Source organism: Sminthopsis crassicaudata, chromosome 5 (assembly GCF_048593235.1).
Source record: "Sminthopsis crassicaudata isolate SCR6 chromosome 5, ASM4859323v1, whole genome shotgun sequence".
NCBI lineage: Eukaryota > Metazoa > Chordata > Mammalia > Dasyuromorphia > Dasyuridae > Sminthopsis > Sminthopsis crassicaudata.
The window spans coordinates 123,356,532-123,375,150 of NC_133621.1; the positions used below are offsets into that span (position 1 = coordinate 123,356,532).

Consider the following 18,619-nt stretch of genomic DNA (forward strand, 5'->3'; position numbering starts at 1 on the left):
TGCATCTCATTGTTGAAGAGGGCCACGTTCATCAAAATTGATCATCATACAGTATTGTTGTTGAAGTATATAATGATCTGGTCCTGCTCATTTCACTCAGCATTAGTTCATGTAAGTCACTCCAGACCTTTCTGAAATTATCCTGCTGGTCATTTCTTATAGAACAATAATATTCTTATACCCCAATTTATTCAGCCATTCTCCAATTGATGGGCATCCACTCAGCTTCCGGTTTCTGGCCATTACAAAGAGGGCTGCCACAAACATTTTTGTACATACAGGTCCCTTTCCCTTCTTTAAGGTCTCTTTGGGATATAAGCCCAGTAGTAACACTGCTAGATCAAAGGGTATGTACAGTTTTGGGTACAACTTTTTGGGTATAGTTCCAAATCTTTCTCCAGAATGGCTGAATGTATTCACAATTCCACCAACAGTGTATCAGTGTCCCAGTTTTCCCACATTCCTTCCAACATTGTGCATTATCTTTCCCTCTCATTTTAGCTAATTTGAAGGTGTGTAGTGGTATCTCAGAGTTGTCTTAATTTGCATTTCAATGACTGATAATTTTTTTTTTTCCCCTGAGGCTGGGGTTAAGTGACTTGCCCAGGGTTACACAGCTAGGAAGTGTTAAGTGTCTGAGACCAGATTTGAACTCTGGTCCTCCTGAATTCAGGGCTGGTGCTCTATCCACTGCGCCACCCCGCTGACCCCCAATGAGTGATATTTTTAAAAAATGTTCTAAAGTATGTTAAATGTTTGTTTTTCATGACTTTGCTTATATTTCTGTTTTCATAGTGAAATTTGTTTTATGAAACAAAAGTAAATTATTGTCCAGTCAAGACAGAATTAAATGTAGCAAGATATGTATTTAAGAGAGCTTTGCGGTGTCTATTATTATTTTTTTCAAAATTTTAGTGACAGCTTTTATTTTTGACCACCTGGCATAGAACAGTCTCCTGGGATCAGCTTATGAGTTCCTCATTCCACTCACCCCTTTTGGAAGCCTTCCCTGATTTCCTCCAAGTTAGCAATTCCTTCTAATTTGACTGCCTGAATAGTTATTGTGTTCCTGTCCTCCCTGAATGTTTGCTTGTTGGTAGGATTTTTTTTTTTTTTTTAAGTAACTTGCAAATAATAGCTGTTCAATAAATGCCCTTTCATGAATTAGAAATCACTGTGGCAAAAATAAGACTATTTGGAAAGTTAGATTATATGATAATCAAAGGCAAATATATCAATATTCTGGCTGTCTGGTTTATTTGGGGTAAAATTCTCCTTAGTGTCCTTTCAGAGGAAAAAGAGTTTTGTTGAAGGACAAAAGGGAGACTGCTCTTGGGATAAGGAAAGCATAATTGAATCCTTTGTGAAATCAAAAGAACCCTCCCTCCCTCCCTCCCTCCCTCCCTCCCTCCCTTCCTTCCTTCCTTCCTTCCTTCCTTCCTTCCTTCCTTCCTTCCTTCCTTCCTTCCTTCCTTCCTCCCTTCCTCCCTTCCTCCCTTCCTCCCTTCCTCCCTTCCTCCCTTCCTCCCTTCCTCCCTTCCTCCCTTCCTCCCTTCCTCCCTTCCTCCCTTCCTCCCTTCCTCCCTTCCTCCCTTCCTCCCTTCCTCCCTTCCTCCCTTCCTCCCTTCCTCCCTTCCTCCCTTCCTCCCTTCCTCCCTTCCTCCCTCCCTCCCTCCCTCCCTCCCTTCCTCCCTCCCTCCCTTCCTCCCTCCCTCCCTCCCTCCCTCCCTCCCTCCCTCCCTCCTTCCCTCCTTCCTTCCTTCCTTCCTTCCTTCCTTCCTTCCTTCCTTCCTTCCTTCCTTCCTTCCTTCCTTCCTTCCTTCCTTCCTTCCTTCCTTCCTTCCTTCCTTCCTTCCTTCCTTCCTTCCTTCCTTCCTTCCTTCCTTCCTTCCTTCCTTCTCCAATCATTTTAAGGGCCAGGATTAGGCAGGGAAGGGGAATAAAGAGTATTTGAACGTAGATATTTAAAATTCCAAATCCAGAACTCTTTATGCTTCAGACACCATTGCTTCCAGCCTTTGAGTCCTTGCCCTTTTCCTTTCTCATTCCTAACATTTTTAATATCTTCTTTACCTCTCTGCCTATGAATATACTTTGATCTCTGTTGCCTTAAAAAAGTTTTATCTAGGAAAGCAAGGTAATTCATGAAACTTTTTTCCAAATACAGTCAAGAATAGTTTTCAATATTCACCTTTGTAAAACCTCCTTTTCCAAATTTTTTTCCCTCTTCCCTCTCCTCCCCAAAAGAGCAAGCATTCTGATGTAGATTAAATACGTGAATTCTTTTAAACATATTTCCATATTTATCATGCTGCACATACCAAAAATCAGATTGGAACAAAAAAGAAACCAAGCAAATAACAAAAAGTGAGAACACTATGCTTTGATACACATTCAGTTTTTCTAGTTCTCTCTCTGGATATGAATGGCACTTTCTACCACAAGTCTGTTGGAATTAGTTTGAATCACCTCATTGTTGAAAAAGAACCAAGTCTATCTTGATTGATCATCATGTAATCTTATCGTGTACAATGATCTCATGGAAACGCTATTTTATAAATATGAAAATAATTCTTCTCAAATTGGATCTTGTTTTTGATTTTTTATTTCTTCCAATGACACTCTTTTGTATTTGAATCCTTTATCTTTCAATCTTTTCCCTCATATTCAGCATATTATCCAGTTTTGTTGAATTTGTCTTTGTATCTTTTGGGAGGCAGATAAATGGCTCAGTGGATCCTGGAGTAAAGAGGACCTGAGTTCAAATGTAGCTCAAAGACACTTCCAAATTTTGTGACCCTGGCCAACTCACCTAATCCTGTTTGCCCCAGTTTCCTTCTCTCTAAAACAAGCTGAAAAAAAAAAAAAAAAACACTCCTGTATCTTTGCCAACCCTTCCCCCACTAGAAAAATCCCAGATGGGGTGATGAAGATTTGGATGCTACTGAAAACAAAGTTCTCAGTCTTTTGTGTTTGTTTCCTCTTTATTCTTGAATCTTTTCTCTCTTCTTTTTCATATTTACTATGTTGTTTTCTTGATTTTTGCCTTTTATGATCTTTTGTGTCTATTTCTTTAAAGTCCACTTGCCATGACCTTCAGTAGAGGCTTCAATTACCACCACGGGTGATACTATAGCCACCTCAACTATTCTTTCCCAAGGTACTGGAATGCCATTTTCCATTCCACTTTGAAATTCTACTTATACCATATCCAGGAAGACTTTCTTGATTCCTCCAGTTGGAAATGATATTTCTTCCTCCATGATAATATGGCCCTTAATTTGGCTTATTTTGTATTATACTTATTTGTGTTGTATCTCTTTTCCCATAGACTAGAAACATAGTGAAGACACCAATTGTGTTAATCTTTTTTTTATGAATGCATATTGTGCACAACATATTTTTTGTGTGTGTGCATTAAGTTTTTTTCCTCCCTTAATTCTTTTATTTTCTCAATTAAAACTTCTTCTTTTTTTGATGTATTTGAATTTGGAGTTGAGTAAAAGAATATGATTGACATGTGCCATGGTTTTTCTTTTGAATTAAAATCATAAGTAATTGAGTTTTGGCCTTTTGGCTAAGATCAAGTGTTGTGCTTATAGGCATCTGTTTAGAAGCTATTTAGCTCCTTTTAATATCTTGCTAGCTTTTCTACAACCAGAAGCTTTTATAATTAAAATTAAGCATGTGATAGTGGGATAAGAAGCAGAACAATTCCCTTTTTTGGATTTAAAGTATAGACAGGTGCTTGATATCATTTGGGGGGAGGGATGCTTCTAGGATAGTCACAGGAGACTAATCCTCATGTCTTTCCCAATTTCCTCATTATAACCTTAGTGGTTATAAATTTCTAGTTTTATTATGGCCATATTAAAATAGCCATTTAATACCTTTGAATCATTCTGAAACCTGATAGAATATTTCTTGATTATCTATGTTACAGTTTTTTCCACCAATGCAAGTAATTTAGATTTGATTTTAAGAGTCAGCATCCTAGACAAGGGGTTTTGTTCAGAAGTTCTTAATCTTTTTTTGTGTGTGCGCCATGGAATCCTTTGGAAGTCTGGTGACTTCCTGTGGATCCCTTCTCAGAATGATGTTTTGAAATTAATAAAACAAGCTACACTAGATTACAAAGAAAACTTTCAATTTTTAAAAATTTGATTCAAAGGATGGAAGGAATATGAGTAAAAATAACGAACCACAATTTAGATATCTGAAGGCAATTGAATTCATAATAATTTAACTATATATTAAACAAATTACTTTATATAAAAATTGAAAATAAAGTGAGGGGTCCCCTAAGTTGAAGAGCTGAATAATCATGGTATTTGAATACAATTGAATATTATTGCTTTTTTAAAAAATGACAATGGACAAATGATTTAAAGAATCATGGAGAAGCTTGATGAACTGAAGAAAGAACAATACTATGATTACATTAGCGTTAATGAAAATACTAGAACTGCATTTTAATTGATTATAGCAAACAATTTGGACTCAAAAAGCAAAAAAAAGCAAAAAGTTTAGCCATAATGACGTGTATGTAGTGGTAGTGGAGAGGTGTGAGAATTTAGGTGGGAATCCCCTCTGTTGGTGCACAGGTCCAAAGTGAAAGAATTAGTGAACCCAAAAAGTCTGAATGACAAAAGAGATTTTTATTGCACTTTAGCCAGCTTTGCTAGGAAGATAAATTCCTCAGTGGCAAGGTCCTGTCAGAGAAATAACAAAGGTTATCAATGAGAAGAGGGTATTTTCACAGCAGGCAAGAGTCGTGTTAGGCAGCTGTGCCAAGAAGAGAGATCCCTTGGCAAAGCATAATCCTACTTCATACTTCTGCAGAGATTTGGAGTTCAAAATTGTCTATTATTGGCAGTGGGGCTAGGACTTTCATTGAAAATTGAATAAGAATCCTTCAATGTTGTCAGTGCCCCCAGGCCTAGATTTCCAATTGAGAAGAGAATTGTTATCTAGAAGTTTCAAGCCTCTCTATAGGAAATATCATGCCCAGATCTCCAAGTGAATAAAATCATCTTGAAGGCTTTTTTCCCAGAGCCTTGGGAATTTCCTGAAGAGGATCCATGCCCCCCCAAAAGATCAATGGAGGGTGATTTGACCAAGATCTCCCATTGAATGATGCTGCTTAATTTGGAAAAAACTTGTCTGGCATGTATACATATATTGTATTTAATTTATACTTTAACATATTTAACATGTATTGGTTAACCTGCCATCCTGGGGGGTGAAGGAGAAGAAAAATTAGAGTAAAAGGTTTGGCAATTGTCAATGTTGTAAAATTACCCATGCATATATCTGGTAAATAAAAACTATTAAATTAAAAAAACAAAAACAAAAAACTTGTATGTTTTTTTTTCCAGACATTTCGGAATCTGCTCTAAATCTAGTTTCAGGATTCACTCCTGTCAATATCATTCATTTGCAAAGGGAACTGGGAAGCTTATGGATATGAAATGTAGCAATAAGTTAATTTGCCACCCATTTATTCTTAACTGTTTAACTTTGTTACAAGGGAGAGAATGGCTGCTATAATGGCATTAATGAGGAGTGGGAACAAAAATCAAATGAAAAATGTATGTAAGGTATTATATGTTTCCAAAATGTCATAAGTGTAAGCTTTTTAAAAAAATTTTGGATAGTTAATATGTTAGTTAATGTAAAACCTCTGCCTCTCTGAGAAGTCAGTGAGTAAAATACTTAGGGAAAAAAAATCTATAATGCCATTTATTGGGAAATAGTTGAATTTTAATTAAAAGTTAAAATGATAGCTTTTAAGTAGTTATACTAATATAGATCTAATAATTTTTTTGGTTGTTTCAGAATGCTTATTTAATGAAGTAGTGCCATAGACTGAAAAACGTAAACATGAGGATGGCAGGTAAGATATTTATTTCACTAGTACTTGCATTACTTTGGAAATATATTGTTCATTAATGAATAAAAAGATTGGGAGGTGTTTTTTTTTTTTTTTCATCTTTTATCTGAGGAACAATCAAAATGTTAATTTGGGGAAATGTGATATTAGTATTCTTTTTCTTGATGATGGTCACATAATTTGTGCTTGATGAACGAAGTAATTTTTTTGGATATTCTTCAAATAGTATTCTTGATCCTGTATTGAAGCTTGTTAAGAAATGAATCTTAAAATTTGAAATTTCTTGTCTTCTATTCATATAGAGTAAATTCAAAGTCAATATTTTTAAAATATTTAATGTTTTCAAGGCACTAGAACTTAACTTGTGATAGAGAACATATCTTAGCATGTACAGAAGTAAACTTAAACTTATACAAAATAACTTCATGGGAAAGGAAACTAGAAATTGTTCACTGAAGACAGAAAGCAGTTATTTCAGTCAGTCAAGAAACATTTATTAAGTGATGACAGTATGCCTTAAAAAAAATGAGATTGTCTTTGTCTCCAAGGAGCTCAAATTTTAATAAAGGAGACAAATGTAAATGTAGAAGGTTATATGGGTGGGAGAAGGGGATGAGTTGCAGCTGATGGGGGTCTAAAAAGATTGCTTGTGGAAAATGGTGCTTGACTTAAATGTATATGTGTATATTTATATTTATGTTTTCCTCGAAATAGTTGGAGCTGTCGCTTGCCCAAAATCACACTAGTTAATTTTAAGTGATAGAGGATGGATTTGAACTTAGATGGTCCTGATTTCAAGGCCGGTGTTGTATTCACTGAATCATGTAGCTTCCCCTTGATGTAGAGGATCACAGACAGTGGGGAAACTCTGGGTGAAGTGTAAGACCCTTGAGCCCTAAGGGAACCTGCTAACAATGTCTGGTTTGGCTCCCCATCCCCCTTAATGGTTCTTGGCCTTCCTAAGAAGTCAGGGAATGGTGACAACCTGTGTTGTGACAGAGTGATACCAGGTGGCAAACTACATACAATAGCAAGTTGTTTATGTGGTCCCACACATAGTATAAACTGGGCACATGCCCAATGTTTTTGTTAGGTAATGGTATGAGGGTATAGAAAGGGGAAAGTCCTTGAAATAAATGGACTCCATTTTTCTACCATCCTCAGGAGTCCCGCCTCATCACTTTTCCACTAGAAAAGTATATTTTAATCACCCCAACCTAGGGGCTCTAGAAAGCAGGATATTTTAATCACCCCAACTTGGGGGCTCTAGAAAGTAGGACACAACAGAAGGAAATGAGGGATTCCCAAAGGCAGAAATGAGAACAGAATACATTCCTGCCATCAGTGTGGCTGGGCAGTCATCCAGATGATGAGAATGTAGAAAATTACATTGTATAAGAAAAGCTGCTAGGGACCTGATATTGCCTGACTATAGAGTGCATAATAGAGAGTAATGTATATTAAAAAAAGGGAAAAAGATAAGAGGCTAGGTTTAACTTCATTTAAAAGGCAAACAGAAGAGATTGTATTTGATTTAAAAGGTAACAGTGTCACTGGCATTTAAATAGGGGTGTAACAATGTTGGACTCCCTTCAAAGAAAATTTATTAGATGACTATATAGAGAATGGATTAAAGTAGGAATAGATTTCTTTTTTTCCTTCAATTAAAAAACATTTATTTTTTTCTCTCTCCATCCCTCCCTCATATTGAAAAAGAAAAAAATTCATGTAATAAATATAGACAAGCACAAGAAGGACGTTGTATGTAGTAACAAGATTATGTGATGAACAACTGTGATAGGCTTGGCTCTTCTCACCAACACAGTAATTCAAGACAATTTCAATAGACATGGGATGGAAAATGCTAACCTCATCCAGAGAAACAATTATGGAGACTGAATGTGGATGGAATCACACTATTTTCATCTTTTTTTGTTTGCTTGCTTTTTCCTTTATAACATAACACGACTAATGTGGAAATATGTTTAGAATGATGAAGTGTAACCTATTAGATATGTTAGCTGTCTTGGGGAATGGAGGAAAAGAGGGAGAAAAAATATGGAACTCAAAAATCTTATAAAAATGAATGTTGAAAACTACCTTTATAAATGTAATTGAAAAATAAAATAGCATTGAGGGGGAAAAAGACAATAAATATTCATAGTCTAGCAAAACACATTCTCATATTGATCACATGAAGAGAGACTTGATAGGATATACAATGTTGTTTGAAGAACAGGTAGCAAGACCATTTTGCAAGCTTGGTGAGTGAGTTCTAGAAATGAAGAATGAATGTTAACCCTTTTTATAGGATTGTGGAAGGTGAACTAGTACAGCGGATTGGGTAAAATAATATGTAAAGGATAAATAGGGCCAGTGACTAGATATTCTGCAGTTAAAAAAACTAATGTTAAAAAAACTATGTAGGGAAAGCATTATTAAATAATTATTTCCACAAAATATTAAGGAAATGTAAAAAGGCTTTTGGTGAAGGATTGTAAGCATAAAAATATGCGTTATTCCATATATCCCAGTTTCTTAAACTGGGTCATGACCCCATATGGGGTTGCAAAATTATGATTATTAGTAAACGTTTGAAAAATTTCTCCATCGAAAAATCATCTCAAGTGAAAGAAGTTTAAGAAAGCTCTCCATAGATAATCTGAGGGGATGGGGCATTTTAGTGATGGGCTTTCTCCTGTTTTCTTCTTTTTCCTGCCTGCTATTTTCTCTAGCTTTACCTTGAAACCCTGTTTCTTTTCTGTGAATTGCCTATGCCCTGGAGGTATCTGCTTCTCATAAATACTTAGTAAATACCCGCAATAGAGATTAGGTAATTTTAATAACCTGTCATCTCATAGGCAAACAATAGATTGTATTCCTTGGGGATATTTCTCTGAAGTATCTTTAAGATGTGTTAGAACAAACAAGCCATCGAATAATGTAATTTTAGAATATATCTGTCCAAATCCCTCATTTTACACTTGAGGAAATTAAGGTTTGGAGAGGTAAGTGATTTGCTTTAAGTAACCTGGATTTATCTAGTGGCAGAGCTGGGGTTAGAACTCAGGCATTTCTGCACTCCAGTGTCTTTTCCTTTACAATGCTGACCACTAAGGAAAGAGATACATTTTAAACAAAAAATATTTTTAGTTAGCTATTTTTAGAAATGCCTTTTGTAAAAACACCACCACCACAAAAATGAAATTCCAAAAAGACCTATCATTTTAAGAAATTAAAGCTTAAATCTACTTCAGGGATCTCCGATTTTGTTGGTATAGGCATTTTCTACATCACAACATGATAAAATAGATGGCCTTGAAGATACTAGTTGAATGACATTTGCCCAACCTCATTAGCTTTCTTAAGTTTAGCTGACCTGGTCCTTAGACATCAGCATAGTTCTAGTACTGTGCCAGTACTTGAAGCCTTTCTTGTTTTGCTTTCCAATAGTTTGGACCTATCAATGGAACTTATGTTATACTTAAAAAAAAAAAAAAGCTCAAATATTAGCAAAAAAAAAAAGTTAATGAACCTGTGATTTGACTGATAGGTAACTTTTTGTGAAGAAATTTGATCAAACAATATACTTGTTCATCAGTTTATAGTCTTTAAGGGTTACCTGGGGTACTGATGTTATGCTACAGTTTCCTTTAATTGTTTTGCCTCAGTTTCCTTGAATTGTTCTACTTCAATTTCCCTGAATGTTCTGCCTCAATCTTCTTCATAGCAACCCCCCTTCCTGACCATCAGAACTGAGATAATTAGGGCTGGGCTCCCTGACCACTGGTATTCCATAGAGCCATAAAATGCAGATGGCTTATCCTAAGATAGATAGGCATATCTTCTATCTCAGATATCCTAACTCCTAGTCCTACCAACTTATCAGAATTTATGATCCTTCCTTACCCCCAACCTGTCAGAACCAAATTTGTGGTCCCTTCCTGGAAATTCCCACTCACCATTATCCTATCCCCACCTTGCCTTTTGTATTCATTTACCCCTGGAGCCCTATAAGAATCTCTGGAGTCCCTTACTTCCTGCTGGATGTTTTGAGACAATGGTCCTAGTCCGTGGACTAGTCAATCTCTCCATTAAAAAAAAAATATATTAAAAACTCTTATCTTGCCTCAGTTTCTCTGGCATTACACTGAGAGATTAATGATTTACCAAACATTATCCAGACAGTATGTTTCAGAGGCAGGAGTTGAACCCCAGTTTTATTGATTTAGAGTCTTGATGCTTTCTATTCATTGATCTATGCTGTCTCTTATAGAAATAACATTTAAATATTTCAAACATGTTTTAATTTTGAGAAGTTTCTCACATGTATTACTGTAAACTTCTTGAATTGTAGAGATTTTTTCATACTTTACATTTGTTATCCCCATGCTTAGAACACAGTAAATGCTTAATAATAATTTTTTTTTTTTACTTTTTATTTTTATTTTTTTTTATTTTTTGAGAAGGCAATTTGAGTTGTGACTTGCCCAGGATCACAGAGCTAGAAAGTATTGTGTTTCAGACTAATTCCTGACTCCAGGGCCAGGGCTCTTATTTATCTACTGTGTCATCTAGCGTTCCCTTAATAATTTATTTTTAATGAATAAAGCAAATTTTAGGCAGTGGTATTTGGCACATCCATAGGTGCTTATTAAATGATTATTGATTAGATCAGCCTTTTAGCTCCACAGGGTTTACTCTCAGGCCTAAGAAGTGGGAGCCTTATGTTTAAGAACTAGTATACCTTTGTCCTTCTACCCTGTTCCTCATTTTTCCATGTGACTGGTCCTCTGACTGTTCACAACACCTATCTTCTGATAAAGGAAAGCTGATTCTACCTTCCAGTCCCATATGTTTCCTCTGTGAAACCAAGTTGTTCCTGATTTGAGAATAACATCTGTTGGAGGAAGTAAGAGGCTATATCTCTGGTATTTCTAGTTCATCCATTCTCTGAGAGCTTTTAGAAAGGCTCAACATCCTATCCCTTTATCAACTCCTTTCCACAGTTGACTGTAGAAATAGTATCCTTATTTAGCTCAAACAGTCTGATTTTTCCTAGACTAGTTTCTGCTTTGTGTATTTTGCTTTTGTCATATGCACTTGACCTGGAGTCAACTCTGGCTTCATACACTTTCTAGCTGTGTGACCTTAAGGATAAGAATACATATCTTGCAGGATTGTTGGCAATTAATTAAGATAATGTTTGTTTAGACTTAACACTATGCCTGGCACTTAGTAGGAACTTAATAATTGTTTTTGTCTTTTACTCTCTACTTTTTCCTATTCAATAGATAACCAGTGACCTTGCTTTCTGTTTTCTTTGGCTATTGTCAAGGAATGCCCTTTTTCAAAAGCAGTGTTCTGTCATTTATGGAGAAGTCTGGAGAAAATTTCCCTCATTTCATTCATTCCTTGATATATACTGCCAATTGTGCCTCTGCAGTTCTAGCTAGGAGGGGACTGAAAACAAAAGCAGTCTCCCTAAATCAGAAAACACCAATTGTAGTGGTTTTTGGAGATTAGAAGGTAGTGGGACAAAATTTAAATTCATTCTTGATTGCCAGTAAAAAAGTTGTCACTCCCTTGCCTGCCAAGGTTAGTATAGCTACTTAACTTTCAGTAATTTGTCCAGTAGTTTACCATCTTGTTTGTCTTTAGAGCTAGTCATTCACATTGTATCTCTGGTTATGCGTATTGGAATAGTATGTTGATGTTACCATATCTACTAATTATTACTCAAATGGTTTTTCCAATAATAGCAACTTTTATCATAGGGTCATACGTAGTGTATGTATGTGTGTGTGTGTGTGTGTGTATACTCACACATACATATATATGTGTACATATGTATACACAAATACCCCCACACATATCCTGCTGATCCTTTGCTTTAATTCTGCTCCTAATTTGCCTTGCTATTACTTAACCTCCCTCCACTCATGGATTCTTCCCTTGTCTTCTCCCTCACCCTTTGCTTCCTTGTCTGCCTACACCTCCTCTCATATTTCTTTATAGATTTTGGAAGGTGCCATACCCTTCATGGTATATATGTAGTGTTGCCTATTTAAAGCATTATGGATATGGATAGGTATTCAGAACTATGAGCCCTCCTCTCCCCAACCTCTGTGTCTGTTCTTCTTCTGTACATCATTTGTATGGCATAATCATTATTTTTACCTTAACTCTGTCCCAATCTTTCTTTTGAGCAGTCCTATTGTTGATATCAATCTTAAACATATGCTATATATTTCCCATGTTAAAAAAAAAATGGCCATGTAGAGTTCCTTGAAATTGATCTTTGATATTGCCTCTTATATGTTAAATTTTCCACTAAGTTTGGGGTTGTTGATAGAAAGTCCTGAAAATCTGCAAGTTCATTGAATGTCCTTTTTTTCTTGTTCAGTATTATGGGTAATTTTGTTGGATATGATATTTTTTGGCTGCAGGCCTAATCCTTTTCATTGTTGGTAGGACTTCTTATTTATTTTATTTATTTGAGGTCTTTTATTGTGGCTGCTGCTAAGTCCTGTACAATTCTAATTGAAGCTTCAATGATAATAAGCATTTTTGCATTGAACAGGTTAGGGCACTAGCTAAGTTTATTTACATGGTTAAAAATTATTTGAGTCCAACATTCTACTTGCTAACTTTCATTCACTGAACAGTGATCATTGTATTGTATTGTGATTTGTGATTATTTAACCTAAACTTAGGCTTTCCCACATGTGTTTAAAAAATATGAACATTTTAATGAAATTGCTTAACTGTTCTTTATTCTTTAGGTGCTATAAAGTTGGTGGTTGCTGTAGCAGTATTTCTACTGACATTTTATGTTATATCTCAAGTATTTGAAATAAAGTTAGATTCAAATTTAGGAAATTTATTTGGTAAGTTTTTCTTTTTAGCTTTTATTCTTTATACTGTCTGGTTTTCAAGTTTTCTTTAACCTGAATTGCTGTTTTATTTTGTCTGTTCTTAAAAAAAAAAAAAAAAAAATTAGTTTTGTTTTTTTTTTTTGTAATATTGAAATGCAAATAATAGCACTTAAGTCATCAAATACAAAGTTTAAATAAATCAGTCATTATAAATAAATCAACTCATACTACATGCAAGGTGCTATCATGGAAGGGACAAAATTAGAATATATTTAGAGAAAGAACTTTTTGTTTTAGTTTTGAAAAAAAAATTAGTAATTTATTTTACACGAACAAAACTATTTCTTCTCTACCTATTCACTTGGGGAGAAAAGGATAAAAAAGCAAAACTTTTGTAATGGTTATGCATGGTTAGAAAAACAATTCCCCTCATCGATCATGATACATATGTATAGTATATATAGATATATATGCATGTATGTGTATAGATATAGAGATATATTTCTGTATATATGAGATGTATATTGCTGTAGATATGTATTTTTGAATTTTGAGCTTATCACCTCTCTCATGCAGTAGGTGCATGCACATATATGTGTATATGTGTACACACATACATATATATAGTAATGTATTCAAAATACAAAGTGACTTTCATATTATCATTGGTCTTCTAGAATCATGGCTGGCTATTGGGTTAATCCAGGTTTTTCATATCAGAGTTGTTTGTCATTACAATGTTGTTCTTATATAAATTGCTCTGATTTTGTTCACATCATTCTGCATCAGATCATACAAATCTTCCCATACTATACTAAAATTGTTCTTTATCATTTCTTATGATGAATTCCATTCATTCCATTTATATTACATTACAATTCATTCTGATACATTCATTATTATAATCTACTTAGCTATTCCCCAAATGATGGATTCTCCTTTAACTTTCATTTCTTTGAATTTTATATTTAAAATGGCTGTTTTTAAAAAATTACTAAATTTCAACATGTAATTATTAGTGTATTTCCCTAAATAAGCATAAAGAATGTAATTTAAATGTGTATGTGCTAAAAAAAAAAATGGAAAGAATATATTAATTTAAGTACATAACTCATTTAAGTGCTGGAAGCTAGATATATGCAAATATCTTGGTAAATCATCGAAACATATTAGGATACATTTATTAAATACCTATTTGAAGACAAATGAATGGTCTTATTTATAGTGTCAGTTATAATGGGGTAATCATTTAGCCGAATCATTCTTTGAAGCAGTTTTAGCTAGTTATACTGTTATAATGAAGCTGGATGACATAAGCTTTTTTAATCTTGGAGTAGAAGTTGTACTATTGATAGACTGAGGATCTTGGGAAGATTGATAGATTGTTTAGTCTAGCCTTCTCAATTTGAAAGTTCATTTTATTCTATGTGATAAATATAGTATTACTATTTGAACACTTTCAATGTTGAGAAGCTGACCAAAAAAAAAAAAAAAAGGATTTGTCTTTTGAGTTAAAACATCCATAATTGGTAGCTTTTATAATTATGACTTGAAATCTGCCTACTTATATATTTTACCTATTACTCTTTTTTTTTTTTTTCCTGCCCTTTGGAGCCATACAAAATAAACTTAATCCTTGTTTCATATGACAGCCCTTTAGTTATTTAAGGATAATGATCATATGTCCCCTAATGCTGTTCTTCTAAAAGCTAAATATCTGTTTCCTTTAACCCTTTAACATAAGACTTTTTTTCTAGACTTTTCACTCTGGAAACAGTGCTCTGTTTAGGTCTGAATTTGTTCTAGCTTAGAAAAATATTAAATTAGATCTCAGAATCAAGATTCAAATGATGTTTGACAGTGGGCCATACCTAACAAGATGTCTTGCCACCCATGCCCAATCTTCAACCACTGCCAATCAGTTAATTCCTTTTTGCCTTCAAATATGCCCAAGCTTCCCCATCCTTAAAAACACAGAAAATAGCTTTTCACTGGACCCTACCATCCTCTCAAATTACCTTTTATGTTTCTTCCCCTTTTCTTAGACCCTTTTCAGTCAAATCAAATGCTTCCATCCCACATTACTGGATGAACTCTTTTTTTCTTCAGAGACCTCTTTTTTAAAAACATAGCTCAGGTACCAACTTCTACATGGACTCTTTTATAATCTCCCAGCTACTAGTTTTCTTCATCAAAAACAGAAATTTGTGTTTGCTTTTAATTTCATATTTGTACTCTGTGGTTTTTTTGTTTTTGTTTTTTTTTATTATTCATTTGCTTCATTTTATTAGGTAAGTTTCTTGTGAATAGGGATCATTTCATTTTTTTGGTATTTGTATTCCCTAGCACCTACCACATGGCACTGGCACACAATAAGTACATGCTTGATTGATTGGACAGGAGAGTAAAACCATTTTCAATCATGGTATATAAGCAAAAGTTAAAGAAATTCTATTTATTTTAGAGAAGAGCCAGTACTTCAGGTACTTTTAGGGTCACATGTGGACATATTAAGGTTTAGTAGACATATTTAGGGGTTAAAGTTAGATCTAGTAAATAGAAACTAAATGGAGAAATATTTTGGCTTGGCTAACTATAAAGAAAAATTAATTTAAAAATAGGTCAAAAATAGAATGGATAATCTTAGGTGCAGTAAATTGCCTATCAGTGAAACTGGCTAATTAACAAAGCAGAATTTTATCAAATATAGAAGGATGTATTATATGACATATAATTTTTAGATTAGATTGCTTCTTTTAATCTAAGATTTCTATATTTAGTAGTTTAGAGGTCTCTAGTTTGTTTAAATGTATATTTTGAAAAAATTTCAAATCTGCAACAATTTTGAAATGTTTTATTGCTAGCAATGATGATTATATATGGCAATTAATGTTTATGTATGAAATATCTGCTTCATTGGATCTTAAATTTACAATACTAATTAAAGATACATGCATTTACTCTGTATATTAAAACTTACCATACTGTAATGTTTATTTCATTATAGTTTGTATTTGTGAATTATGAGTATTTTGCATATGCTAGCTATTCTTGCTGATTTCTCTTTTGACATGCTTTAATTTCTCTGTGGTAGAGGTTATATATAATAATAAACAACGAATGTATTTTGGGGATTTATTTAAAAATTAAGTGGGTACATTTTATATTCAATTTCTTTTCCAGAAGTTAACTGGCTTTTTTTTTTTTTTTTTTTTTTTAATTTTAGCAAGGTCAGCACTGCAGATAGCTTGTAAGTATCATGTATCTCAATAATTTATTTTCAGATGTGGCTCAATAATAATATGTAGTTTTTAGAGACATTTCTTTCACTGATATCAGTTTGCTTGTTATAAAATTCAATATACAGAATTGATCTAGAAGTGAAATAATTTCAAATGAGAAATAACTAGCTATTTTTCAATTTTGACTCTACTTGACAACAGGGTGTCTTAATCTTAAAAAAAGTCTTGACAACTATATTTCAGTATAATTAGTTTCCTTTATAATCCTGTGTATTTCATATTATGCATTTAAAAATATTATGAGAAAAGTATCTGTAGGATTCTCTAAACTGTTGCGTGAGTCTGTAACACATACAGGAAGGCTAAGATCCTTTCACTTCATTAATAGTAGAAACAATAGACGTTAGTACCATATTTGTTGGTTTAAGATATTTTTTAAAAATCCATAGTAAAGAGGCAGCTATGTGGTGCAGTAGATAGAGCACCATTTCAAAAGTCAGGAGGACCTGAGTTCAAATGTGGCCTCAGACAATTAATACTTCCTAGCTGTGTGACCCAGATTAGTTGCCAGTTGACAGAATGGAGAATAGATATTTATTTTAAGAGAGCTAGTATATAAAGAAATACATCTTAGTACATTAAATTGTTTTTCTAAATGCTAATATTAGGGATTTTTAAAAATCTATATAGACAGACCTTTTAGCATAGGATTTGACTAAAGTGAAAACTAAATTTAAGGATCAAAAATGTCTCTAAATGGAAAAAAAAAATGAAGTCATTTACTAGTTAATGAAATCAAATCTTCCTTCTTAATCAAGTTTTACTTTATGCTCTCTCACTTAGTATATCAACTAAGATCTTTTGATTAAACATTTAGAAAACTTATTTGATTCTAAGCAAACAGAGCTTCTAGTATAAACTTTAAGGTGCACTAATATACATGCACACATACACACACACAGTTGTATTTGAACATATAGGTAGCATATTTATTGAAAATTATATACTCAATTTTAGATACTCTAGGGGAAATTTTATCTAACATGCTCATTTTGCAAGTAAAGGCATAAAGGAGTTAAATTGCTTATTTAGAATTATTACACCTAGTTAATGATTCAAAGCACTTTTAGCACTAAAACTTCATGATTTCCAGTTATTTCCATTATGCCATTTCATTTTTTTTGGTTACGTCATTCAAAGGATGTTGTTTACAGTTGATTGGTTTTAGTACATTGCTAATTTTGCAGTTAGAAAAATTATTGATTATAGTCACATATGTACTATTATTATTTTAAAACTATATGTATTTTTTTCCAAAGATACAAAACCTCCCAGATATAAATGTGGGATTTCAAAAGCCTGCCCAGAAAAACATTTTGCCTTCAAAATGGCAAGTGGAGCAGCTAATGTTGTTGGCCCCAAAATTTGTGTAGAAGACAATATGTAAGTATTGATATAAATTTGGAAGTTTAATTTCATTTATATTTATCACTTTAATATAACCTCTAAACCAGAATTGAAATATTTCTTTTAAAAAAAAGGCTTGTTAACTTTGTTGAAGTAAATTTTCGTATTTTAATCTCTGATAATTCATGTATGTAGGTGTTTTAACATTCATTACTTAATTTTTAAAATTATGTTATCTATTTTTCTGGAACTTTTAGGAGAACTTTTTTTTTTTAAAGAATTAGATATTATATATTCAACTCTGTTTGGATAATTTCTTAATGTTATTTTCCTTGGTGTCTTTATTACAAGTATTCTCTCAATTCTAAAACGTATGTCCTCTTTACTTTCTTCTCAAAAATCCCTTAGTTTTCTTCAAAATATGACTTGGGCACATCCTCCTCAACAACTGGCATTTATATAATGCTGACCTATGGGCCAGAGGATATGCTAAATGCTTTACAAGTATCTTACTTGATCTTCACATCAACCTGGGAAAGGAGTGTTATTAGTATTCCTGTTTTATAGTTGAGGAGATTGAGGCTCTTATCTTCAGATAAATTGATATTTATATGTTTGCAAGATTTGCATATTGTAGAGGTAAGGCACTGTGAGCTTTTTGGAAATCTATTTCTGAGAAAATAAATCTTTGTACCATATATAATTTCATTTTGCTTATAGAATTTTGAGATTTCAGGCCAACTTTTAGTTCAGTCATAATGATGAATATCAGGCTTTTCAAAAATTTTTATTTATGTGAAAAATCAAATATTTTCTTGACTAGTAACTAGTAGTCAGCCTGGTAACTTCCTAAGAAGTACTAACTTGTCATATATTGGAATATATCTCTTAAGTAATATGGAAGGTTAAAATAGTCAACAGAACTTGTTTCTGATTATTGTAATTAAAGTGATTTCAAAAGATAGGCATTAAGAGTTAAAGAAGAGCCATTTTAATCATTATTTTGTTGGTATCCTTGTTTATGGAATTGAGCCAAATTTGATCATCTTTTATGTTTTTGTTGGATTTTTTCCAAATTGTAATTTCTTTTCCCTCCAAGTTGGTATTATATAATTAATAATTCTGTATGAATGAAACATAGGCCCATTTGTCTACTGGTAAAAATTTACATTTTGTTTCAAGGTAGTGCTAACCACCCA

At 33.4% G+C, this 18,619-nt stretch overlaps 1 protein-coding gene across 3 annotated transcripts in view; it reads left to right on the top strand.

Moving 5' to 3' along the window:
* FAM3C (FAM3 metabolism regulating signaling molecule C) overlaps positions 1-18,619 on the top strand; it is a 56,489-nt gene that overhangs the window by 15,612 nt on the left and 22,258 nt on the right. For all 3 annotated transcript variants that reach the window (XM_074268141.1, XM_074268140.1, XM_074268142.1), the window contains exons 2-5: positions 5,839-5,896; positions 12,679-12,783; positions 15,998-16,021; positions 17,333-17,456. In XM_074268141.1, coding sequence (XP_074124242.1) covers positions 5,884-5,896; positions 12,679-12,783; positions 15,998-16,021; positions 17,333-17,456 — 266 coding nt within the window. In that variant the 5' untranslated portion in view covers positions 5,839-5,883. The remainder of the gene's footprint in view (positions 1-5,838; positions 5,897-12,678; positions 12,784-15,997; positions 16,022-17,332; positions 17,457-18,619) is intronic.